Source organism: Raphanus sativus, chromosome 6, assembly GCF_000801105.2.
Source record: "Raphanus sativus cultivar WK10039 chromosome 6, ASM80110v3, whole genome shotgun sequence".
NCBI lineage: Eukaryota > Viridiplantae > Streptophyta > Magnoliopsida > Brassicales > Brassicaceae > Raphanus > Raphanus sativus.
This window is the reverse complement of record NC_079516.1, coordinates 7950691-7978332: the sequence shown is the minus strand read 5'-3', so window position 1 is coordinate 7978332 and position 27642 is coordinate 7950691. Positions and strand designations below refer to the sequence as shown.

The 27642-nt window shown below is 34.1% G+C and overlaps 4 protein-coding genes and 1 long non-coding RNA gene across 5 annotated transcripts; all 5 read right to left on the bottom strand.

Annotated features, from left to right (window-relative positions):
• Positions 1-97: 97 nt before the first annotated feature.
• On the bottom strand, positions 98-1817 carry LOC108830563 (agamous-like MADS-box protein AGL93). The gene is made up of 2 exons (XM_018604165.1): positions 1636-1817; positions 98-728 (listed from the first exon to the last, which is right to left on the bottom strand). The coding sequence occupies exons 1-2, from the start codon at positions 1815-1817 to the stop codon at positions 98-100; spliced, it is 813 nt and encodes a 270-aa protein (XP_018459667.1).
• Positions 1818-2634: 817 nt separating this feature from the next.
• Positions 2635-3838, bottom strand: LOC108830573 (uncharacterized). Its single transcript, XM_018604175.2, has one exon. The coding sequence runs from the start codon at positions 3731-3733 to the stop codon at positions 2771-2773; it is 963 nt and encodes a 320-aa protein (XP_018459677.1). The 5' UTR covers positions 3734-3838; the 3' UTR covers positions 2635-2770.
• A 138-nt stretch (positions 3839-3976) lies between these two features.
• Positions 3977-6247, bottom strand: LOC108830572 (FRIGIDA-like protein 4a). Its single transcript, XM_018604174.2, has 3 exons — positions 5235-6247; positions 4872-5032; positions 3977-4793 (listed from the first exon to the last, which is right to left on the bottom strand). The coding sequence occupies exons 1-3, from the start codon at positions 6139-6141 to the stop codon at positions 4269-4271; spliced, it is 1593 nt and encodes a 530-aa protein (XP_018459676.1). The 5' UTR covers positions 6142-6247; the 3' UTR covers positions 3977-4268.
• Positions 6248-8977: 2730 nt separating this feature from the next.
• Positions 8978-10836, bottom strand: LOC108832912 (imidazoleglycerol-phosphate dehydratase 1, chloroplastic). The gene is made up of 8 exons (XM_018606362.2): positions 10535-10836; positions 10340-10461; positions 10126-10230; positions 9948-10040; positions 9773-9847; positions 9630-9692; positions 9436-9545; positions 8978-9193 (listed from the first exon to the last, which is right to left on the bottom strand). Exons 1-8 carry the CDS (start codon positions 10755-10757, stop codon positions 9166-9168), a joined length of 819 nt encoding a protein of 272 aa, XP_018461864.1. The 5' UTR covers positions 10758-10836; the 3' UTR covers positions 8978-9165.
• An 11225-nt stretch (positions 10837-22061) lies between these two features.
• Positions 22062-22781, bottom strand: LOC108832913 (uncharacterized). The gene is made up of 2 exons (XR_008935192.1): positions 22572-22781; positions 22062-22350 (listed from the first exon to the last, which is right to left on the bottom strand). It is a non-coding gene; the product is annotated as an uncharacterized LOC108832913 (long non-coding RNA).
• Positions 22782-27642: the final 4861 nt, after the last annotated feature.

The following is a 27642-nucleotide window of genomic DNA, read 5'->3' as shown; positions in this document are numbered from 1 at the left end:
AGCATGAGAGACTCAATTGACAAAATAGCGAGACAAAAAGATAATAAAGTGTTTGACAATAGTCAACAACTATCCTGGTCTTGAAGCAAGAGAAGACCTAAGAGAACATCATTGTTGGATAGCCAGAAGATTGATTGTATGGAATCATCCCCTGTTGTGTCTGCATAAACTGATGATCAAACTGCCGAAACATTGAGGTTTGAGTATGCATCATAGGATGAGGAGGAATGGGAAGATCAAAGTTGTTGCAGCTTCTCATATCTTGTTCCGCAAGTAACAGATCCAAGTAATTAGTGCCATAATCTTGATTACACGGAATCACAGGTTGCTCAAAGCAAGGAGGAAGAGTAGAGGAATTGACCAACTGGGTGAAAGTGCCACTGTCATGGTTAAACAACAAGATTGAGAAGTTGCTCGGCTGGTTCAACGACGTGGTGGGTAGATCCGTTGAAACAACAAGGCCGTGATCATCATCATCAACCAACTCGGTGATCTTTTGTTGGAATAACCCTAAGCGAGTCTCCAAGGAATCCTCAAAGACGAACACTTCCTTGGAGAATTTATTGTCGTTGGCTTTGAGAGATGCCTTCTTCTCATCCATCATCTTCTTGTTTAGAAACCGCGAGAGGTTGGTGCTTTTTTTGTTCCTTTCTTGTTCGCTTAACCTGCTGAACCGCTCGGCCGTGGCCTTGACCTGCGCTTTGTTAATGTAGTGAGAGCGACAAAAACTAGTGCAGAAAGTAAATGGCACACAAAGTTTGTTAACGGGGTTCGTTTCCTACATCTCCGGGACCTCGTCCAGATTTCATTGACTTAGAACAAGGAGCAACCTACAATTGCTATATGGTACAACACACACGAGTGTCTACCACTCTTTTCTAAGGAGCAATCTACAAAGATTAGGAATACAACGGATCCCATCCGGACACGCCAGAGCATACTGTCTTCTACAGCTGCAATCTTCACAGACCTCTTCAATGAAACCTCCTTTGCTAAACTCCCCCTGAGTCTAGGCTTCGATCTTCCACTTCTCGGAAGTACTTCACCAAGTACGTCAGCACCTAACGCACACCAATGACACCAAGCTTGATCAACCAAGCACACACGAAGCTACCCACGAGCTCCACACACGATGGCTAACTCCACCACACAGAGCGTCAATACCAACGCCACCAAACTAAGTCAACATCAGACTCCATCGACAACTACTACAGACACTGCTTCGACACCAAGCAGATACACCAATATACAATGAGATCCTCTCTCTATTATGTGAGGTCTGGCTTTCTCATAAGGCACGTCCCTCCTTATATAGCAGACCATAACTTGCTCTCCACGTCTTTAACTTGCTTTCCAAGTCTTCCACTTGCTCTCCAAGTCTTTCCAATACACATAAGGTAACTTTCCATTTACCTTAATGGAAAACTTCATCTTCAAGCAAACTCCCTTTTTCTTTATGGAAAACGTCCATTTGTCTTCAAGCACATATCATCTTTCCTTTTTTAACTCAGGAAGCCCACGCACATCACAAAACCCGAACTCCTATTCAGCTCCATCTTCATGACACACGCCTGTAGTACCTCATGTAGTACTTCACGAACTAATACAGAACATCTCAGAAATCTGCATCTTCACGCTTCGTCGTTCTCTGGCCACGTCGTCACGAGACTCCCTTCCCGGTCGTAGCAGATGATGCACAAATTGACGCCGCACAGCTCCGAGAGTTCGTATGCTTTCTTGAGAACGGTCTTGGCTCGTGCCTTGAAGAATGTATCTTTTCTCACCGACAATTTGGACCTGCAGATCTTTCTCGTCATTGTGCTTGCGATGAAAATTAATTTCACTTTTCTCAGGAGATTATTTTCGTGGAGAAGTAATGAAGTATCAGATATATAATAAGAAAAAAAAAAAAGGAAAACTCTTAACGGTCAAAAAAACGAGAAGGGAAAAGGGAAACTTGGGGGAGGCGGCTTGGTTACCAAGTAATTAATAAGTGTATAGTGAGATACAACACAACAAAAAATTATATCCAATCAGGAGTCGGTTTTAGATACTCTCTCTTTATATAAAGATCACAGTCGATTTTAGACTCTCTCTATATAAAGATCACACGCTCTCTTAACAATTTTTCCAATTTCTCTTCACTTCGTCGTTACTTCCAAACCCTAATTTTTTTTTTGTTGAGACTAGAGAAAGAGAGAATGATGCAGAAACAAGAGTTCTTGGAACTGTTCGAGGCAGCAATTCTAGCTGTACAGATCCATTCTTTTCAACATTGGAGATAGCAGCAATCCAGATCTCAGGAGGAAAGTGCTACTCGGCGAGATTAGCGGAGAGAGACTGGTGACTATGAAGAAAGAAGAGATGGCTAGCGACAAGATTCAGATAGAAGTTCAAAGAATCAAAGAGAGAGCTAGAGATAAGGAAGAGAATCGAATGAAGAGCATGATGATGTTTCAGTCAGGCAGTATGATCATGACTTGAGCAGAATTGTATAGATTCTCTCAATTTATTAACTTGTCTCGGTACGTAGTCTGTGAATGTAAACAACACTTTGCGTGAGATGCATAAAGTTTAATCTGTAAACTCTTTGTCTTGTTTCATTGTTAAATAGTGTGACATTATTGAAAGATATAGTTGTCTAAATGATTTTCAATTTTCCAGATATATCTTTTGAAGTGTGACATTATTGAAAGATAAAACAACACAGCATGCTTCTGTCTTGAAAAAATTAGCATAAAAAGATAAAAAGAAAATAATAGCAAAGATTTTAAGTATAGGGCACTGTTAGATGACTAGTCTTCTTCTTGAGTTTTCTCTGCTTAAGCTTCACTTTAACATTAACGCCATTATCAATAATAGCTTGAAGCACAACCTGAAGCTTACCTTCCACTTTATCTCCTTTCCTTGGAGTATATATAACGTCATGTATGTCATCTTCCAAACTTCTCTGCGCAAGAACTGTCCCAACCGCAGCGCAAGCCACTGCGTTCCTAGTCGAACCAAGATCGAACTTCATGTCTTTTGAAATGGAATGAGCCACAGTGACAACCTTACTAGTCACCCTGTGGATCACACATGCTCGAACAGAGGCTTTTGAGATGTAAATGTCTAAGCAAAACGGGTAGTGATAAGGAGCGGTGAGCTGGTTAAACGTAAGCGTTCGCTCTCTCTTCTTCACAGCTGCATTGAGATGATCCGTTTCACCAGTGAAAGCGTTGATCTTCGGCGCATCTCTCTTCTTGTATTCCTCGCGAACTTCTTGATTACTCTTTGCTGCTGCCTCCTTCTTCTTCATCTTTGTTTCTTCTTCACCGCTGTTTTGCTCTTTCTTGGGTTTCAGGTGATGGTTCTTGCGGTGGAAGTCATAGTTGTATTCCTCGAACTCTTTTGACCCTCGATCAAGCTTGTAGAAAAGATCACCACGGATTCTCATATTGTCGATTTCATCGTGATCAAGATCAGGCATGATCGTTTCTCCTCCTTGTGTTGTAAAGGAAGAGTTTTTTGCAGTGTCTGCTTGAAACTCTCTCCAGGCTTGGGATATAGACGATGAGACATTCCAAGCAGCATCATCCACAGTTTCAATGGCACAACCACTCAAACCTGAATCCTTTCCTGTTTCGCTGCTGTAAAATCTTGACGACAAAGGATGTGATGCTGCTACTCGAAAACGGGAGGTGAGATTCGGTGGCAAACGGTGAAAGCTTCCTCTGAGAATCTTCAAAGCCATTGTAAGTAACAGAGACCAGGCAAGGTTTCACAGAGACAAACAGTCGAACAGGTGGTGTGCAGAGGTTAAGTTGGAAGAGAGAACGCTCATAAGACTGATAGGTCCTGCTGCTCTGTAGTAGATTAGTGACAACGACTTGTTCAATAAAGAGATTGAAAGCAAAGAACCAGTGTGGTTTCGATGTGAAGAACCCAACCGTACTTAAGATGTCTGTCTGAACCAAAAACGAATATAGAGGAAGGGTTTCTGACAAAGAGAAGTTGTCATATAATAAACAGAAAGATAAGATTGTTTGACAGAATATTAGGCATTACAAAAGCTTATGAGCAGAAACAGAGCCCGATGTTTTTAACACACAACAGGAAGATAGCTAACTTACTAAAACAGAGTTAGGCTTCGAAAATATTACAACAGACAAAACGACAACGTAGAAAGAGACAAAGATGCAGATACAGAGTAGTTGTCACAGTATCAGTGGTTGTTGGTTATTACCATTCTTTCCTTCTTGATTTGTCATCACACACACTGTCTAAGTTCAGTAGTAAGCTTGCTGATGGTGGGCGTGTTGGTGGTGCTGCTGAGGGTAGTGCGGGTGGTAAACCGGAGGAGCTGGAGCTGGAGCTGGAACAGGGCCGTTGCAATAACCGTTGTACGCTGGGTAACCCATAGGTGAGGCTTGGTATGAGGCGGGGATAAGCTCAGGGGAGTATGGATATGGTGGGCTCCTGTTGCTGTAGACAGTGGTAGGTGGGGATGGGTAAGATGCTGCAGGTGAAGCGTACTGAGGGGAGTGAGAGGGTGATCTGATGAACGGGAAGGAAGAGACGTATGCGTTTGTGATACGCCCGGCTTTCGCTGGTGGCATTGGACCGTTGTAGCTGGCTCTGGTTCTCTTGTTCGCCGGTACAGCTGCTGGTTTCCTCTTCTCGGTTTTGGTCTTCTCTAGCTGTTCCAACCGCTTCTTGAGGTTCTCTGGAGGGAACTCTTCCTCGAGTTTGTACTCTTCTATGCATTTCAAGACTGCCTTGAGAGCTGATTGCTCCTTGCGCGCCACAAGATGCTAACATAACAAAGATAATAAATGTTAAAGTCAAAGAATGAAAGATGTTCAAGCTGTAAGGTAAAATGAGTAGATTACCGAAGCTCGGCCGGTATTGCTGGAGTCTTCTGTCTTCTTTGCGTCCCTTAGATAGGCTTTGAGTAAAGGAACGGGAGGGAACTTATCCACAAGGCCAACTTCATAAGTGAAATGAACAGCATCAAGCTGTTGCCCCCTGCTGATTAACTCTTCAATCATGTCTGTGCAAAGCAATAACAACTCAAAACCATCATTCATAACCTCAAGATATATTAAAAAGACTTGAAGTTGAACTTCACACCACAGCTTATGATCAGTTTCTAATCTGCCTTACATATAAACACACACCTTAAGTCTACTAAAGTCTCAGACTTCACAACAAATCATGCAATATCATGAGAAGAAAGGAGCTTTAAAGCTTACCAGGCATTTGATCACCCAAACCAACTAAAACAGCAAGCTTCGGCATCTGTTTACGCCACGCGGATCCAACGACAAGCTTCCTATACAGACCAAGATCCTCACTCTTAACAATCCCAAACGTCACAACATGCTGAAGAAACGTATGCACATCAGGTGTCTTCACATTCTCCACCCTCCCTCCTCTCTCCTCCAACCCCGCCTTCCACGTCTCCGCAATCTCCTTAGCTTTCGCCTCAACGCTCGGCGTAACAAGCAGCCTCGCCTTCCCCATCACAGGATCAACAATCACAGGCGCCAAGCTCTCGAGAATCACCACACAAGCCCACCCGAAATCATTACTCATCTTCTCCCCAGAGCCCCTCTTATCCACCGGAAACACCTCGGAGATCGCCTCGAGCACCAGCATCGCCGGATCCACACAATCCCCCAACGCCGCCGGGATCTTCGACCTTAGCCCCTCTAGCTCCTTCTTCCTCGCCGTCACGAAGCTCCAGAACCCCCTCGCGTCCATCTTCAAACACAGAGACTTCAAAGCAGAGAGAAGCCCTTCCTCGTCATCGTCAACCTCTCCGTAACCTCCGCCGTCTCTAGCTTTCTCGAGCGACTCAAGAGCAGCTCGAGCTCGCTCCCCGACTTTCCCGGCGACGATCTCCACGCTCCGCTCGATCGTAGCCTCCCTGCGCTTCAGCGACTCGAGAGAGGTCTGAGTCTGGCTGTCCAGTGCCTCGATCATCCCCTTAAGCGCCTCCGATTTCTTCATCAGATTCTCCTCGAGCGTGGTGAAGTGATCGGAGAGCTCTTTCCACAGAAGCGTGCAGCTCGTCATCAGCGACGTCTGCTTCTGAAACTCCTCGAAACTCGGCTGAGCTAACTCGGTCAACTCGCCTGGATCGGAGACCGACCCCATCGAACGGCGTGTGAAGCTTAACGAACTTCGAAACTCAAATCGAGAGAAGAGAGAACAAACCGTTGAGAGAGAGACGAAAGTGTTTTTTGGGAGTGAGATTGGAGAAAACCCTAGAAATGGCAAAAAAGACGAGTTTCGATGACGTGGATAAGTCAAAAGAGCGACACGTATTGGTCCTGTCTAGAATGCGCCAGGGATGCGCAGGTTATTGTGAACGAGAGGGTGATGATGACGTGTGATAAGGGCGTGTTTGGGGTGGTGGTAATAAGTATCCTAAGCTTCCGCTTTATCGTATAGATCGCTTAAAGAAAACAAAAATTTAAAGGTGAAAGAGATACGTGGGCCACTCCCACTGACCACCACATGCGTTGAGTCGGAAACCAGTGAAGCATTGCCGGTTAAAAATACTAAATAGACTATAAAGTATTACCAAAAAATATTGTTTATGTTTTTAAAATTTTCCGTTGTATAATGTAAGAAGAACACATGTGTTTGTGAAGATGATCTTTAAAAAGGCTGTAAATGAATCAGTCACGCGTGATAATACTTGGACCGAATATTTATGTCTTCGAAAACGTGATAATTAAGCAAGCCACGAAGAGGACTCGACTCATTACATGTTTTTTTTTTACACTAATAACTTTTACTAGTTTGCTAATTTTGCTTGTGATATCAAACAGCAGAAGCATAGGATAAAAAGTAATTTGAAGTTGAATTATTAAAGATACTTAGAATTGACGTATGCTAAACTTTTTTCTGTGGATATGTATAAAATGTAAAACGAGACAATGACATATAATCCATTATTGAAACATCCTTACTCTTTCCTACTTTTGATAATAATATTATCATTTAATTACACAGATTACATTGACTAAACACAATTAGTATGAGATGAAAACTGAAATTGACGGCGAACAATTCAATCTAATTCAGTGAGTCCACAATGGACGGCTACAAATTAACCGCCGTTTGCTTTACAGAAAAAGCAAGGAGAAAATTTTGAAATTGTTAAAAGGGAGAAATCAAATTCAAAAGGACTAATGATTTAAATCCATGCACTGACTTGACATTGGTCTAGCTAATCTTATAGTAACATGATAAAGACATTGCATAATTTCGAGCCCTTTTATATATGTTTTCGTTAGTATGTTAAAATATCATATGCATTTAAACTCTTACCCACTACACAAAGTACTTTGTCCTATCTATTTATATCCTGCTACTTGTTATGATGGTGGGCAGTGGGCACACTATGATCCTATGTACACGATAAACAATATTTAGTATCGGCAGCCTTAAAATAAAACAATCAATCAAATGGTGAAAACTTGATATTCATCGATGCAAATTGTAATACATATAATAACGTTATTGAGATATATCATATACATTTCTTAGAGAAATCTTCTAATACACATAAGATGTCATGAATATAGTCGACTAGTGAATACAGGAAAGAAAGTTTGGTCAGAAGCACTATGATTCAACGGATTAGATGAAATTAGCACACAACAGTAGAGTGAAAAACCATTAAACCCCTTTTATACCTAACTTGTCAATTAAACAGAGACATAAATAAAGCGAAAAAGAGAAACAAGATTCATATATTCTAGTGGACAAAACCACCCACATGGTACATGGCTTCTTCTTGTCTGCTTTTTAATTTCATCCCAATTAATTCATAAAAATTTAAAACAAAGTAGAAATTATTACCTAGTTAGCATCACAGCTGTTGTTTTTTTTTTGTATAAAGCATCACAGCTGTTGTTGGCAATCACAAGTACAAAGCAGGATGAAAACTAACTCAATGTCAAATTCTTTATACAGAAGGCACTAAGACACTATTGTTTGGTTCAACACCCACACTTTGATAGGTGGTTCGTCTCTTTCTTTCTTCATTTTAGCAGAGAAACGCAATAGCGATAGGATTATAATATGTTTATTTTTTTCTGATCAGAAGGATTGTAATATGTATAGATGATACATTTTATTAGCTGGCTAAAATGAAAATAAAAGAATCAATAGAGACATCAAAAGCATCCAGCCTACATCACAATTTACTTGCAAGGATGTAGTTAATTAAGCAGCAACTCGAATATATCAATCCACACCATATTACTCTGTATGCAATGTGATTACTGAATCAAGGGATCAAGAAAACCAAAAATTCATTCATCCAAGTGTACCTTTAATAGGAGAACTGTAATTCACTTTGATCATGTGAGTTATCTAAAGCTCTATCGATTGTGGTCTTCTTTGTCTTCATGTCGACTTTGTCCAAGTCTCTTATGGTTGCGAGATAACTATAAAGGACCTTTCTTTTGTAAACCCGGCCCAATTTCTGCGCCCCACGGTTCTTCTTCTCAGAGTATTCAGCCATTCTCAAAGAAAAACAAAAACAAAATAGCATCGAATATCAGCACCCTAATTTTAAACAACTGCCAAACAAAACTACCATTGTACTATACTAAGCATAAAAATAAGCCTGCAAAAAAAGGCATAGGACTAATAACTTGTGTCGGTAGATTACCAGAAACAACTATTATGGTGTGGAACAAAGATCAAAACAAATGAGATGCAATAGAGCAGTTCAAGGAGCGTTAGGTTTGACGGAGATATAGCATACTGAATTAAACTGTCTGTTTTTGTCTCAGCATTTCACCTCTATCAAATTCTTCTTTGATAACTTTCTCTTGATTATTAACCGTAACACGTTTTACCGATATAAGGATTATAAGACAGGCGTTTTGATTACTTATTCTAGCAAATTACTCGATCAGTCCTTCCTTACAGTAAATTTTAAGAGTTTGATAACAGCAATGCTTAAAAGAAATACAGAACATCTCTTTTTATAGATGGAACCCCCAAGTGTGTGTGATCTTCAGTCTAATTCACTTCTTCTTCTTGACATTTTGGCAACATCCTTGTTTTTGTTTTACAAATTCGATGACAAAAAGAAGAAAAAAAAAAGAGAAAATCTGAGAGCTTTTCTTTGTGATTGCTCAGCTCTCTCTCTCCCTCTCAGGACCGTGACAAGACTCCTTTTGAACTGCAAAAGCAATCACACACACCTCAAACAATATAAACAATCCTTCATCAAGGACAACAAAGAGTATATATGTTTCTAAACCGAGATACGAATGGGATCATTCTTTCTTGTTTTCACATAAGAAATTTTTTGAATCAATGATTCTTGCATTCTTTATGATATATTATTTTATTTAGCAAAAAGTGTGTGTGTCTATAACAAGAAAGTGATGGATGGAGGATAAGAAGATAGATAGGTGAAACCTTGGTATGGTCCCACCACGGCGAGGATCATTCTCCGTTGCTTGTCTTAGAGCCCTGGCAAAGGCCTTAAATGTCGCCTCTATTATGTGATGCGAGTTTTTACCAGCAAGCTGTTTTGTAACAAACTGACTATTTTAAAATACTTATCTTCAAAAGGTTGCCAAGCAGATTACATAAGAGACTCATGCGATTACCTGACGGATGTGAAGTGTCATACCGGAAGTATTCACCAATGACTGGAAAAAGTGCTCCACCAACTACACAAAAGAAAAGGATTTACAAAATCTATAACTAAACAAGTAAAGGAGGAGGACTCAGAGTCAGAGGAATGAAGAACCTGAGTGTCATAGTTCCCAACTCTCTGTGTTGGAATCTCCAAGTTGTAACCAAGATATGGTCTACCAGACAAATCCTGCAAAATGTGGTTTTTTTGTTTCATTATAAGCAAGTCTCTGAGATATATATATCTAGTAATGAGAGGATTAAAAACACACAGATGCAATCATTTTTACCAGGGAAACATGAATAAGGGCTTCATCAAGAGGAGCTGTGAAGTCACCAAACCGATTAATCCCTTTACGCTCACCAAGTGCCTTTAACAGAGCCTACAGTTTTCAACAGCATGTTTGCTCATAGATCTAATAAACAACGGCAGAAGAAAAGAGACAGTAAGTAAGTAAAAACACTGACGGTTCCAATGGCAAGAGCAATATCTTCATTAGTGTGATGGTCATCGATGTGAACATCACCAGTAGCTCTGACGTGCACATCAAACAAGCCGTGCGAAGCAAGTTGCTGCTTAACCAAGAAAACACAATACACCAATCAACATTTCTAACTTGACCCAATAAAAAAACCTAATAGATGTAATTGGAAAAAAAAAGGCAAAAAAACAGTTTTTTACATCAAGCATATGGTCAAGGAAAGGGATTCCACTGGAACAATCAGCAACTCCAGTGCCATCTAAATTGATCTTCACTGACACATTCGTCTCCTTTGTTACTCTCTTCACTTCTCCAACTCGTGCTGCTCATCTCATCACCCAATCAACAACAAATAAAAAACAAAACTTGATGTGAGACTCCATCTCAAAACTAACCTGTTTCGATAGAGAGAGAAGAAACGTTGTTGGTGGGTGAAGAAGCGGAGGAGATAGATTGAGGAGGCTGAGATTGAGTTTCCATCCGCAAGAATCGGGGACGCGAAGAAGAAGAAAAGATCGATGCTCTCCGAGGAAGAGAAACCGTAAACCCGAGCTTAGGTCTCAGAAGCTGAGCGGAGGAGGATTGACTGAACATGGCGGACGCAGGAGACAGTTCCATTTATTGGCAGCGGAAGGAACAAGAGAGAGAGAGGGACCAGACGACCACTACTTTCTTGTTCGAAACGGCCAAAACGACGGCGCTTCGAGTTTGGCATTGGATTGTCAATCGATCGGACCGGTACAATAGAACCGATCATTCGTGTGACGTGTACACATATAATTACAGATGCAAATCCATTAGAAATTCAGTTAAGCAACTGGAAATAATGAAAAAAAAATTCATATTATGCAATCTCAGTTTCATTTACTTGAACCACACTAGTAGTTCCAGTGAAACCTGCACAAGGTCAAACCAGAATTTGAAACAGGAAGATTTATGTGATAGTTGTTTTCTTAGTTTCTAGTTTTTGGTTTTTAGTTTTTAACTTTTAGTTTTTGATTTCTTAATATATTTTAGTTTTTTTTTTAAATCATGAATGGTTGTTCGAATTTTGATTTATAGTTTTTATTTTATTTTTCCTTTTAAAATTAATAAAATATTTTTATAAAATAATATGTTTATCCTGAAAATAAAATGTCTATTCTGAAAAATAAATTATAAAATCCAATCATCAAAACACATATATTTTTTTAATATTTTAAATAAAAAACCAAAGTGTTCGGAAAACAACTGCAAAAACACAAAAAACATTATTGTGCATCCCATAAAATGCAGAAATTTGATAACACAAATCTAAGTTTTAGTAAAACAAAAAAAAATCTGAATTTATTTTCTTAAAATTTTATTACTGATATTATTTAGTGTTATTTAAAAAAACGAATTTATAATTTAATTTCTTACTTTTTAAAACAAACTTGAAAGTTACTAAAAATACATTTTTATAGGAAATAATACCAATAGATTATCAACGAAACATGAAAACTTTCCAAAAAGTAAATTTAAAGTATTAACTTAATTTTATTGACAAATTTAAAAGAATGTTCTTAATATAAATTATTTTGTGTGGTTGTTTAAAAAATGACCGAAATAGTAAGCATTTTATTTATTTTCCTATATTAATGCCTAAATGTAACAAAAATAATGTTAAAAAAACAGTGGTAATTATGAAAAACCAAGAAAATTTGGATTTTATTAGTTTTTCTTTAGAAAATGACAGTTATTTGAAAAATCAGCTTCCCTAAATTGTACGAAATCTATTTCTCTAAAAAACTGATAGTCAAAATTTTAGTTTTTCCAAAAATAAAAACCAAAAACTACTTTAAATATGTAAACAATCAACCTCTTATAATATAAAAATTGATTAATTTGATATACTAACGAAGGATCACATTTCAGTTTAGAGAACAAACCGAACTAGGAAGAGATTCTTGATTTCGCTCTGGTTTAGAGTTTTAAAGCTAAGCAGAATGTCTTCAAACTGCTTTACCCTTTTGATTAGAATTTCTCAAAAAACTTCAGTTTCAATTGAACTTACTATTGTGATTGAAAACAAAACAAAAATGAACATATGAATCCAAAATAATACTACTCTTTAAGCAGGATCGCCAGCCTTTGTATTGTCAGCAAAAAAGATACATAACACTCAGTGAATTTCCAACAGAGAAAGTGGAAAGCTCATCAGGTGTTCTCAAACATATATACTTTATTTAGTTTCTTTTTTAAGAAATGATATATGTAATCATAATTTTATCGAAAAATCGCATAAATCTATTTTATTATTAAATTTCTTGAAAAGTGGAAAAATGCAAAAGAACTGTGTTAGAAAATTAAATTATTTTATAAATTATGCACAAAAAGACCAATTAACCCTAATAATTCCTCTTTTCTACTATTTTGCCATAATTTATTTAAATCCTTAGCAAATAAAAAATCAAAAAAAAAAAAATACTTTAACCCTAACCGTCGTCGACACAAACAAGAAATAACATTCCGTCGTCGACACAAACAAGAAAAAACATTCTGAAAGACCTATGGTCATCTCTTCCCCCGCCAATTACTTCATCGGTGGGAGGACCTCTAGTCATCTCCTCTATCAAACACTCCGACGAGAACCACCATTTCTTCCCCCGCCAATTACTTCTGTCACTTCAGGGTTTCGAATCTGTATATCATCTCCTCCTCTGATTTATAAGTGTTGTTTTCTGGATTCTGACTGAGTTGCTAATTATTGTTACATAAAACCACGTTCAGTTATAGGTTTTGGATTCTGTGTCCAGAATGGCCAAAGTTGGTGTTGTACCTATCTTGAGGCTATTGGGTTTTTCTTTATTTTACTTTCTCCTATGTCTGATACAGTTGTCGTTGCGTTAAACAAAATTTTCAGGTTAAATTGTCTCTTTCATACTTGCAGTACCAATATCAAACACAAGTTTAAACTCGCAAAGTATTAAAAAAAAAGAAAGAAAGGCACGTGTGAGAGAACAAGGGCTAGAAAAGAAACAAAGTTGTCATCATTAACCGTAGAGCATCTAAAAGTTTTACAATGGGTAAAGTTCTCGAGCTTGAGATGACTTTGTTTATGGACTCAGCAAAGATTTTGGTTTATTTAATTTAATTTGTTGGTTAGAAAGATTTTGGTTTAGTTCAGTTGAGATATATGTATATTTTTTTATAAAAAAACAGAATTTAATGGTTAAATCCGGTTTTCAATAACCGGTTCGGTTAAATAAATTTATAAATCTGTCACAAAATAATTATTAAATCTGTCGCTAAAGTAAAATCAAATCTGTCAAATTGTAGTTAAATCTGTGATCAAAAGATAAATAAATCTATCAAATTCATATTAAATCTGTCAAAATTAAGTAAATCTATGGTCAAAGAATAATAAATCAATTAAAACCTAAATAAATCTGTCAAAAACATAAAAATCGGTGGCGAAAAAAAAAATAAGCCTGTCGAATTCTATATAAATCTGTCAAAAATAAGTAAATATGTGGCCAATGAAACTAAATCTAATTAAACCTGTCAATATTCAATAAATCTGTGACCAAAGTTGACAGAGATATCAAAATAAATCTGTAGAAATCTAATTAAATCTATGGATTTAAAATAAATCTATAGCCAAAGAAATTAAAAATAAGTCTGTGGCTACATTAATCGTACATAAATTAAGTCTGTGAGTAATGACATTTTCGTAATTATTTTTTTTATAACAAAGGACTTAGGGATAAAATAGGTATAAAATTTAGACTAGTAATTAAAATAAAATTAGAGTCATTCTAGTAATAAATTGATAAACAAAGGTTAGACTAGCTTTTTCCCCTTTTGGTTTTTCATTGAAAATTTGACTAGACATCCAAAAACTAGTTTCCCTATTTTGTAGGAAATCCATTTTGTTAAAATGTTGATTGGCAAAAAGATTTTGTTTCTGAAAAAGTAGTTTTCTTAAATTTTAGGGAATCAATTTTATTAGAATCTTGATTGGACGATAAGATAATTTTTGAGAATCAAAAACCAAAAACCACCTTAGAAATTGGAAACAATCAACACCTCAGTGAATTTCCAACAGAGAAAATAATGAAACCGTGAAGCATTTTAATAATCTATTCAGGAGAGAGCAACTCTAGATCCGTACATGGATCCAAGTGCAAAATTCATCATGTGTTCTCAAGCACATATACTTTATTTAGTTTTTTTTTTAAGAAATGATATATGTAATCATAATTTTATCGAAAAATCACATAAATCTATTTTATTAGTAAATTTTTTGAAGAGCGAAAAATGTAAAAGAACTGTGTTAGAAACTAAATTATTTATAAAGTTATGTATTTTTCTTATTAAATGTAAACTAGAATTATCTAATAAAAAAGCTTTTTCCTAAATTGTTGACCATAAAGAAAGAAGGTGAACAGCCGACAATACCATAGTTCTAAAATTCAGAGATGTCTTCCATAGTTAGATAAAAATTAGAAATATGGATATACAGAAAGTTTTCAAGTTGGTCGAACATACATCTAATACATAACAATGATTTTTTTCAATAACTTTAGGGATATTTCATGTCCATAGAATTGTTCGGACTAATCTTTAAAAAAATCTTGTTGTTTATAAATAGATTACATCAAAAGAATATTTTATTAATTTATTTTAATTTAAAAATATGAAAACTTTGTTCATATATATAAATTTCATTTTTTTGTAAATTTTACATTTTTGAAGAAAACTTGAATGGTTATTTGTACTTGAATTTTTAGTTTTAGATTTTGACTATATCTAAGTTATTAAAAAAAATATCTAAGTTATTATTTTAGTTATAAAGTGAAGTTTATTAAATAAAAAATAATTGATAACAATATAATACTTATCCCGAAAAATAAAAAAATAATACAGAATATATGTCATACAATTAAAAAATATGGTAAAATATTAGTTAAAACATTATTAAATAATTTATCTAAACAAAAATTTAAACTTAAATAAATTTTTCCTATTAGATTTTAGATGTCATATAAAATATTTTTATTCAACTATAATTATTTTAAAATAATTAATTTTTAATCAGTTTAATTTATATAGGGATTCTTTTTGCTACAATATAAGAATATGCTAACCAAAAAGAAAAAGAAACTCACGTGGAGTTAAGAAAAACTAAAGAAACATGGTTTTTGGTTTTTGTTAAGAAGAGGTAGTTATTTTCAAAATCTAGTTTCCCTACAATTTAGGGAATCTATTTTCTAAAAAACTTGATTGGTAAAAAAATAGTTTCTTGAAAATCAAAAACTAAAAACCATTTTAGAATCTGCAAACAATCAGCTTCTAAATAAGGTCGAAAATATGGTTTTATATCCGTGTGGCTACAAATTAAAATGTAGTGGGGTGCTTTCAAATCCGGATCGCTTACCTCACCAAAATTTGCAAACCACTACCTCGTTGTTATAACATTGATAATATGTATCATTTTATTTCAATGGATTATCAGGCTCATCTAGTATTTGTATATGGACTCCGTATCTCATTTTTCCTTTTTATTTCAATGAATTATGAAGCTCATCTAGTATTTGTATATGGACTCCGTATCTAATTTTTCCTTCTGAAGTTTGAGAAAGATATTGATCTACATCCAGCGTGAAGATCAACTAGTTGCATGTGGAGCATGGAAGTATGGAGTACTTTCGCGCGACCGTATTTCACTTTTTATATTTTGGTAGGAATGAATATCAAACAGTTGTCCTTATAAGTTAAGATTAACAAAAAAGTTTAGAAGATAGATAATATATAATTAAAACTAGATCATGACCCGTTCGACCGAGCGGGAGTCATTTTTTTTTAATTTCTGTTTTTACTAAATGTTATATATGATCGCCAATGTGGATTAATATAAAATTTTGATAAATAACAATATGTACTAATGTGTTTATATAAGCAATGTGTTTAATTACTAAATTTTATTTTTAATTTTTTTATGATAACGTAAAGTAGATTTTTTCTGTATTATTTAAAATACATAGTGCTATATATTTTGTATTTTCAACATTTATCATACAAAACTTACATTGGGGTATTATTTATATGAAAATATGTGTAACATAATATATTTATATATTATATAAACATATGCACATCCGCACGGGTTTTATTTTTAAAACGTATTCTATATTGTTTAGTTTTATGTAGTATCGAGTTTGTATAATTCAATTTTGTGTTTAAAGAACAATATCAAAACTGTCTTTCGTATGTAAAAACAACATTTTGCAAGCGCGAGTTGTGTCTTTTTATTGTAACACAAAATTTTATATAAAACTTATGTTTTTTTGTACATTACAAAATTTAATTTTTTAAAATAATTATTACGTAATTTCAAAGTGAATTTTATCTCTGAGGTCTAATATATTTTGTGTGTAATGGTTCAAAGCATTTTCGATATATATTATATTTCAGTTTGGTTTGTTTTTAGTATTATTGTATAAGTATGATACTATACAATATTACTATATTCTATACAATATATGAAGCTATGTGTTATTTGTTTTAGAAAGTAGATTAGGCCCAACGTAGTTATAAGAATAGTCATATCTTTATGTATGTGTCTATGACTTATCTACCTAATGTTATTTGTACTAATAAAATTAATATGGCCAATGAAAGTATACTGATCAATTTAAAATGAATTGTATAGAATAATTATAGAACGATTAATATTTTTAGTATTGTTAGTATATATCTTATTTAAATCGACATGTAATAAATGTAAAAATCATATATGGAATATGGACAAAAAGAAGAACTGTATTTAAGGAAATACATCAATGCAAAGTTAGACTATGGTACGTGTTATATACAAAGAATGAGACATTTAATTTAAATATATGAGGTCCACCTTTAAAAATCCACCTAGAAGAAGTTGTAATGTTCCTGTTTTAATAAGATAGATGTTCCACTGGCGAGCAAATATCGATCTCTTATACCGAATATATCTTAATGTTACAGCTATAAACATGAAACATTGGAGGTGTTAGTAGGAGTATGATTTAGAAGGATTGTTAGAATTCTTAGAGCATCGTTAACGCAGCACCCTTCCCAAGCATCGTTAACGCAGATGCATCGTTAACTTAGTAGGAGGTGCTTATTTTTTAAATTTTTTTTCTTCATCTGATTTAAAAATAAAAAATAAATAAATAAATCAGAACCAATCATGGGCCACCACATTTTATGGAGCCCATGAAATAGCACAAGTTTCGCTGTTTAATTAAGCATTTTTCCATCGATGTTTCTTTTTTTCTCCTCTTTTCTTCTTCTCTCTCTTTAAGCTCCCTTCCCAAGCAACTTGCATTAAAGATGCTCTTAGAATCTAGTGTTATTGGTTTATAGATTCTCTCATTCTTACTAGAATCATGTGTTATTGGTTTGATGATTTTAAAAATTCTATAAATCTATCAAAGTTAGTGTTATTGGGAGTTGTATTCTTGACAAATTAACTCATTAAACAAGATTTTGAGAATACTAGTTATATCCCTTATATTCTTAAAATCATTATAACAATTTATTTTCATAGATTTTCACAATACATTAAATTCTCTACAAATCTTTCCAAATTTAATAAATTTCTCAACTTTTACAATCAACAAACTCTATATAAATCTAACTCCCAGTAACACCTCCTAAATAACATATTTTACGCATCCTTTCAAAGCATACTCGTTTTTGGTGCAATCAAGAAAACTGTACCATATTTTTCTCCTTCCATTCCGTTTGTTTTATTTTTTTTTTTGGTAGGGAGCAGGAGACAATTGTCTCCTACCTTTTATTCAAATAACTAAAAAAAACTCAAAGGCAAACTTGCCTAGTTCCTGCTACACCATTACCATCATCCAAAAACACAGAAGCAACATGCTCTGGAACAAACTCGAAATAGTGCAAAACAAAAGGTAAAGAAAACGCATAGTTAGCTAATCCATCAGCTAGACGATTAGCCTCTCTATACACATGAGAGAATTTGACTATCCAGTCTCTTGATATAAAGCCATAGCACAACCGTACTAGGAAGGACAAGGGATGCGAGTCGTTAATCCCTGTCCGAAGAAAGTCCACCACACACTCCGAATCCACTTCTACTTGTAGCCTTCGAATACCCTGATCCCATGCTATGCAGAGGCCATAGTAGACCCCCCACAGTTCCGCAAGAGGGGCCGAGCAAATACCGATATTTACTGCAAAACCTCCTCTCCATGTTCCATTAGCATCTCTCAAAGCTCCACCTGCAGTAGCTATTCCCAGGTTTCCTCTCGCCGCTCCATCCGTATTTAATTTCATCCAGGGATCCTCTGGTCGTATCCATGCAATTTGTCTCTCCACCCTTGTCCGTCTAGTAGCGATACCCCTCAAATCCTTATGCGCTGCCAGCACTTCATTAGCCTTCTCTCTTACAAATTTAACTCTGTCCCGACACCTCCCTTCTTCACCAAACACATACCCACATCTCCACTTCCAACACCACCATACTGTCATAGCAAACAGGGTCGGCCACTGACATCCGTTCGTCGACTCCTTACTCGTGAGGTTCTCGTATAGCCATTGTAGGAGAGGTAGCTCAAAAAATCGTTGTCTTCTTCTTGGGTTCACGAGTCTCATCCACAGCCCTGCAGCCGCCGGACAGTCTCTCAGAGCATGTAGTATGGTTTCATCTCCATTCTTACACAACCCACACACACTATTCTCTGTCAAATGTCTACGCTGCCGTTCCAAGTTCGTCATTATGACTTGATGACTCACTAACCATAAGAAAACTCGGATGCGTTCCGGAGCCATAACTCGCCACACTCGATTATACAAAGCTTCCATATTCTGTCCTGCTGCAAACTCTCTCGTGAGGAAGGAGTAGGCTGACTTAACCGAAAATCGACCATCCTTACTCTCTCCCCACGACATTCGATCTTTCGCTCCCGTGATATCATCAATCACAACTGAGGCCAGTCGCAACCGATTATCCATCGATATATATGGTTCCATTACCTGAACTAGCCAACCAAATCCATTTTGCCATAGGTCCCTAGCTCTTGCTTCCAGTAATTGCTCTGGTATGTCAATACTCCTTAGCTCATGTAGGGGTTCATTTAACATCCAATTATCTTTCCAGAACCGGACCCGTCGACCATCCCCGAGAATCCAACGTGTACCTGGAACCACGACCTCACGAATTCCCTTTACCAAACTTCTCCAAGTTGGCGACCAACTCCCTTTGACTATCATCCATTGTGGCTCAGACAACTCCCCCACTCGAAATTTTTTTCGCAAGATCTTAGCCCACAACGCCTCTTGATTATTCATCAATCTCCATCCAAGTTTCCCTAATAAGGCCACGTTCATCTCTTTCGCTGCCCTTATTCCAAGACCACCCTCTCTTTTTGGCTTGCAGACCTTTCCCCAAGCAATCAAGTGTTGCTTTCTATTACCTTCAGTACTTCCCCATATAAAACCACGCGCGATCTTGTCCAACTGCTCAAGTGTTACTGCCGGTAGCGAAATCGTGCTCATAGTATGCACGGGTATTGATGAGAGAACGGACTTGGTTAAAGTAATCCTTCCCGCCAGACTTAAAAAACGTCGCTTCCAACCCGCAAGCTTGGAGTTAACTTTCTCAACCACTTCCCCAAAAGTCTCCTTGTTGATCCTCTTTTGTAAAACCGGCATTCCTAGGTATTTTCCAAGCTCCCTAGTGCCTCTGATTCCACTCTCATTACTAATTGATGTCGCAAGATCCCTGTGAACATTATCTGAGAAGAAGATGACAGATTTTTCTAGATTCACCTTCTGCCCTGACGCTCCACAGAACTTCTCTAAAACCTTGCGGATTACCCGAACTTGAGAGACAGATGCCTCTGCGAATAGGATCAAATCATCCGCGAAGCACACATGTGACAAAACCGGACCGCCCCTCGACAGCGTGATTGGTTTCCATTCTTTATTCACCACTGCAAATTCAATAAGATGACACAGTCTCTCCATGCACAGTACAAAGAGATATGGAGACAAAGGGTCTCCCTGCCGAAGTCCACGTTGAGGCGTGAAAGCTTCCGTCTTCTCCCCATTCCACAATAAACTCATCCCCGGGTTTGTTACACACTCCATAATCCAGTGAACCCATACCTGAGGTAGCTTTGCTGCAGTGAGGGTCTCCTCCAAAAAATCCCATCGAATTCTATCGTATGCCTTCTCAAGATCCAGCTTAAGTAGCATCCATCCTTTCCGACCTTTCTTCCTCCTCATAGAATGTACTGCTTCTTGAACAATGATTATGTTATCAGAGCTCAGTCGACCAGGGATAAAACTAGCCTGTGATGGACCTATGAGTTTAGGCATGAGCTTTTTGAGTCTCAGCACCATTGTCTTCGTGATGATCTTGAAGAGGACATTACATAGGCTAATTGGCCTGAACTGCATAATTCTTTCCGGCTTTTTGTTTGTTTTATTATTGTAAGTAGTTTTGCTGAATTTTTTTTGTTTCAATTTCCCGATATTTAGGTAATTCTTATATTTATTAGATATAGTATAGATAATCAAATAATGTCAGCTTTTTATAATTGGTTAAATCTATTAATTAAATATTTTTAAGTAATTTTTTTTACTATTAGTGATTTTAGTCTAAACCATTTACATTGTGAAACAGAAGGAATATTAGTTATGTCTCACCTACATCTAATTGCTATTGTCACATCATTATATATGTGAAGTATTTATGTTTTAGAAGCGGATTTTCTCTCACGTGTGCTAAATTGTATTCTCTCTCTTTCTATATAAGTATCACTTTGATATTTTCACGTAGATTAAGAAACTGATGAAAATATATGTAAGTTATTATTAATTATATTTTTTTAATCAATAGTATTTGAGATTAAAAAAACTATTTATAAAATTAATGCTGTTAGACATAATTTTCAGCTGAAAATAAATATAATTTACATTGAAATTATAAAATACTCCCTCCGTTTCAAATTATATGTCGTTCTAGAGGAAATTTTTTGTTTTAAAATAAGTGTCGTTTTCGGTTTTCAATGCAAAATTTATTGAGAATATTCTCTTTTCTATTTTTCTATTGGTTGATACATGGTTAGGTGTATTGGTAATAGTGTTTTTATTTTGGAAATATGTAAAATTAAATGTTTTCTTAATCTGTGTGCATAAGGTTAGAACGACATATAATATAAAACGGAGAGAGTAATATTTTTGTGTAACAAAAAAATGTTAGAACGACAGTTAATATGAAACAGATGAAATCTCTGCTTTTCGCTGCATTGTCTTTTAACAAAAGCAATGAAAACGATGTCAGCTTCGGCAATTTTAAGAAATTCTCGAACCATGGACATTCTAGGCACTGGAATGGATATTTTAATCGATGTAATCCGCACCTTCAACGGTTAATGTGGCGACCATATGCCAGAAGAAAGGTCTGGTTTCATTTGGCTATCAGACTAAGAAAATATAATTCATAACATTCTGTTTGGCTTCTTTTATCAAAAAAAACATTCTGTTTGGCTTGTGCTCAACTTTTTTCTCTCTAAAGAACGCTGATTCTACGTTTAGCATTTATAAACGAATAAGAAATGCAAAATGAAGTGAACCGCAACTTTGCAAAGTCCAATTAACGTCAACAACCCAACCGACACAACCCAATAATCTTCACGACAATTCATCTTCTTCTATTCACTCTCTTTTTCCCCATCAACCTTTAGCTTTTTATGTCTACCAGTTATAAAAAAGCATATCTTTGCTCATATCTAAATTATTATTATTTCCTAATAATGCAAACTGTCTACTGATATTAAGTGTATATATACGACCTCAAAAGAGAACCGTACATACATATATATATAGTTGTTTTTTTTAACTGAACGTGTATATATATAGTTGCGAGGTAGAACATGAACCTTATGGGAAAGAGAATCTCTGTGTATTTTTAATATTATGTACAAGTGAGAGAAAACATATATATAAATCATGTCGCTAATAAGTTTCTCCTTGGTTTCGTCCTTGAGCATGAACATTCCATATACGAACTCTCTAAACCAAAACTAGAATTACGCATCAATAATGAATGGTTTCTATTGTTTGGTTTGCAAAGTGTGTGGGTGAGACTCCACGAGTATAGACCACAGAACATGCACATCCTCATATGGACATGACTGCACGTCCTCGTATAATATGTATAATCCTCTTCCTGCCATTATCAATATTTCTACATTAACAAAACAAAACTCACTTTCATAGTCTTCTTCCATAAAATCAGAAAGGGAGATTATGATATAACTCGAAACTCGGTCTTCAAATATGTATATAGATGTGAACACAAACATAAAGCTGGAAGATGGCTATATAATCCTATAAAAAAATAGCTATATAATGTGTATAGAGAGAAAGAGGGAAAGAGAGAACGCATACTCTTCTTCTGAGCAGAATTGACGCGAAACCATAGTTTCTTCAAGGGAGAGAAGAAAGAGTTGAGCCACCCCATTTCTCATACAGTGCCTGAGGCTCTTCCAAATATGAAATATTACTTACGCTATCTTTATATATAGTTATATACATATATATACATAAATAACATATATGGACCCAGATGAAGAAACTACCGAATCACAGTGATCCACCTTGGATAATGGAGAATGGAGGCAGCCACATCAATGTGTTTTATATGTTCCTTTTTAAGTATGGCCCAAGCCACCATCTCCATCTCTCTTTCCTGTCTTTTTTCTTTTTCTTTTTTATCTCACAATACAATTTAATAGTAAATAAGTTCCACAAAACTTTTAGCCGTGACACATGGATCCCAGCTTGATAAAATGTAGTAGTTTATTAGATTTCTGTTCATGAGTTTTGATGAAGTATAACGCAATATTGATGAAACGGTGACTTAATGTTCTATCGTGATGGGGTCTCTTTGGTATTAGGTGTTTGTCAAACATCTTTCTCTCTCTATCCTTTTTAAAGCTCACTTGTGCCTCAAGAAATACCCCATTTCACCTATCATGTTTTCTCTTCACACTTCTTTCATATCATATACTCATATATTGTATGAACGAATCTGCCAACTTTTATGTTTTCACTGCTATGCTTCATTAATTATGTGCCTATGCGCTTCATCAATATTGTAACGTATTAGAATAAGTACAACATTCTTTTCTCCATAGATTTTTGACTACTTTTTTCTTTTAGCTAATTAATAAATATATACAGATATGTTTGACCAAAAAAAAAATACAGATATGTTTGTCTTAATTTTATGTTTCTTAAGTAAACAAACCAGGTTTTAGCCGACAAAAACAAAAGCCAGATTTCAAAGAAAACAAAAACAAAAGCCAGTCTTCATTTTCATTTTTTATGTGATGATATTCATATCGGAAAGTCATTTTTTACATCATATTTTTATACCAAAAAAAAAACAGAAAATCATATAACCGGAGAGAACATATAGTGTATGTACGTATGTTTCCCAGTGATTCCAGTGATGAAAAATAAATTACACAACTATTGCCGCTAAATTAATACTGTTAATGGCATCTCCAATCTGCATTAAAAATAAGAAAAAAACATCAAAAATATAAGAAAATCTCTCTCTAATGATATTTTATTTTGAGAGAAAATGAGAATATTATGATGTAATACTATTCAAAAACTCATTTTGATGTTGAACTTTTTAATTTACATAATAATCTCTAAAATTTTGACAAATTAGTACTTCTATATTTTTTATTTAATATATATATATATATATATATGTATATATATACACTGATTAAACTTTAAACATGATTCTAAATAATGAATTATTTAAATAATTAATCATAAAACTTACAGTTTTTTTGTCAAACTCATAAAACTTACAGTTAAATAATCATATACATAAAATAAAACACTAAAGAATACATAACTGTTATCAAAAATAAAAAAAACAATATATTTAACACAACATAGAACAATTTTTGACATAAAATAGTTATGTTTAAATAAAACTCCTCTATTTTTTGATTATGTGGTTATGTAGTTTTACTAATGTGATAAATATTTTATTATTAATAGAGTCAAAATTTAGTTAATATTATAATATTTTAAAACAGGTGAATATAATTTAAAATCTTCTCAAATAAAATGTGTTATTAGAAATAAACAAAAAATTAAAATGAATATATTAAAATTTGAAAAAAATGAGAGAATCATTGGAACAAAATTGAAAATTAAAATGAGTTTAAATGAAGATAGAAAAAAAGTGAAGGAACCTATTAGAGTCAGTCTAGATAGTATAATCGGTTTTACTATATCGAGTAATAAAATTGTCTTCGGGCTTTTTTAAAAAAAAAATCGTGTTTAATGAATTTTAAGTCACGGTAAATTTAAAATGATCAATGAAGCAATGATACTCAAATGTTTTGTATTTAATTAATATGGTCTTCGGCCCTGCAAAAGAAGTGCGTGGACCAATTTCAGTAAGCTACAAAATTGTTAATTCCTGTTAAAGATTAAAATGTTCTCAAATAAAATGTGTTATTAGAAATAAACAAAAAAATTAAAATGAATATATTAAAATTTGAAAAAAAATGAGAGAATCATTGGAACAAAATTGAAAATTAAAATGAGTTTAAATGAAGATAGAAAAAAAGTGAAGGAACCAATTAGAGTCAGTCTAGATAGTATAATCGGTTTTACTATATCGAGTAATAAAATTGTCTTCGGGCTTTTTAAAAATAAAAATCGTGTTTAATGAATTTTAAGTCATGGTAAATTTAAAATGATCAATGAAGCAATGATACTCAAATGTTTTGTATTTAATTAATATGGTCTTCGGCCCTGCAAAAGAAGTGCGTGGGCCAATTTCAGTAAGCTACAAAATTGTTAATTCCTGTTAAAGATACTCCAATTTGGACCAACCTCTAAAAATTCATTTACTTGAGATAATAACTGAAATAAGAAATGAAGAAAGAGTGAATATTGAAGCAAAACACAAATGTGGTGAGACAGCTTTGAAATGTTAGGGTGCCTTAGAAGTCGTGGATGATCATTTCATTTCCTTCTTTCTAAATCAATCCGACAAACACCACCTTTCCTAAATTGTTTACATGTTTAAAATACTTTTTATTTTCAAGTAAGAAATCACTAATTGATTATTATCAATTTTTATATTGTAAAAATATATATCACATAATTTTTATATTTTCTTTATTTACAAGTAAAAAATCACTAAATGATTATTATTATTGAATTAATATAATAATAAATTTTAAAACATTGATTATATGCTTTATTTTAATTAAATGTAATCAGTAATGAAAAATTAATAATATTACATTATTGTAAAGTTAGATTTAATATTAAATAATTAAAATTTTATGTAATACTAGTAAACTCACCAAACATTAAAATAACATTAAGCCCTTTTAAAAAAATATTGAAATATCATTTCTATTTGTTTATTTTATAATATAAATAAGCTTGTATTACTAACTAATACAAATTTTATTAAAATATATATATGATTTTGTTATGTACGTTCATAATTAATACTTTGTAATTTTTAATGTAATGTTTTATGATACTAAAATATCAAATTTAATATAATTTCAATATCAAATTGGTGTCATGGTTGGAAATGGTGATACCTCTATTTATAAGTATATAATTGTTCAAAAGAGGTTTTGATGTCTAATTAACGTCTCCCTTCCAACGAGTGATTCTAATTAAACAGCTCAATTTCCAAAAATAATACACTTTTGCCTAATGATTAGTTTCAGTGTTTTCTCCTCTACTTGCAGTTTAGTGAAGATTTGATCTAAACGTGATTTGATATGTTTAAAAGATTTGTGTCTTGTTGATTTTAACATGCCAGTGAATTGGTGTTTTAATATATTATAACGTATTTTCTGAGCCCAATATTCAGTGTCTGGTAAAGTAGAATCACAAAGTTGTCTTTGTTGACTTCTTGTATTCTAACTTCAAATTTCATCAAACTTGCTTTCGATATATTAAAAATCTCATCTGAAAATAACCATAATATGATTTTGAGTAACCTTTATAGTTTTTCTTATTACAGACAACAATACTTCTGAAAATGTTTAAATTGATTATTAAATACAATAAACAATAGCCGCAAAAACAAAATTAATAATATTTTGAACTAAAATCGGTTTCTAAAATTGTTAGATGAGTAATAAATCCTCAAATTTAAACATGTGCTAACTGCTAAGACTCCAAGATTAAATGTGTTACAATGAGTAGATTCTACAAATAAGCCCATCAAAGGCCTAGGTGCCTAACTAAGTTAAACTGTTTCTCGTCTGCAGTCTAGGTAACAGTGAATGATGTTTTCTTACAGTTGAGATTTGAGATTTGAGATTTGGGAGAGTATATATATATATATAATCGGACTTTAACTTTTGTCAGTTGATCACAATAAATCGTATATTTTGATAGTCTAAACTAAATGAAATGTTGTATTAGTCAAGTGATTTGTTCAGGTTTGTGAATTTTGACCAAACACAATTTATATAAAAAGAATACTTCCCTTGGTTTGAATACAACACTTCAAACTTTCAAAAGATAAATTGTCGAAAAAGAATTATACATTCACTTTTGAACTATCATTTCAAATTGTATATCGAAATATTAATAGCTATCATCAAATACATTTTCGTTTTCTAAATAACAAAACTGAAATTTTCTATGTCTCACAAAATTGTCTCACCTTGTTAACTTCTTTAACTGAAATCCAACCAAGGTGACCTTAATGATTAAGCATCATAATTACATAATCACTTTGCATATTCCCACCAATTCAACATTGTATATGGAACAGTGAGGGCCACCGATGCAATAAAATCAGTTCTTTAGATTTTGAATTTTGAAAAGTAGGTAAAATTTCCATCTTAACAAACAAAAAGGATCAAAAATAATGTTTCCAAAAATATTAAAATGTCGATTGAAATCCTATATTGCCTCTAATTAATTTAAAGTTTTGATGACTTTGAGAAGGCATCAACTAATGATATTTATAATAGATAAAAGTACAGATTAATATAAATAGATATATTGTAGATCATACAATTCACACTAGATATTACTTTCCCTGTTTTTAAATAAGTGGCACTTTGACATTTTTTACATAGATTAAGAAAGTAACGAAAATATATGTAAATTGTTATAAATTATACCTATTTGATCCATAGTATTTAAAATAAATAAAATTATTTATAAAGTGATGGTTTTGTGTAACAAGTAAAATTAATGCAGTTTACAATTAATTTTCAGCTGAAAGTAAGTTAATTTGCATTATAATTATAAAATGATGTTTTTTTGTATAAAATAGGTATCAAATACAAAGTAACAAAAATGGAAAGTTAGAGTTTGAGGTCGAAATCGTTGTTTAGGTTGCTAAGTTTCTTGGCTTTTGCGTATCATTTTCTTATTTGTGTCTCTTTCCTTTGATCATCATCTTTCCTCTCTTGGTCCTAAGAGCAATATT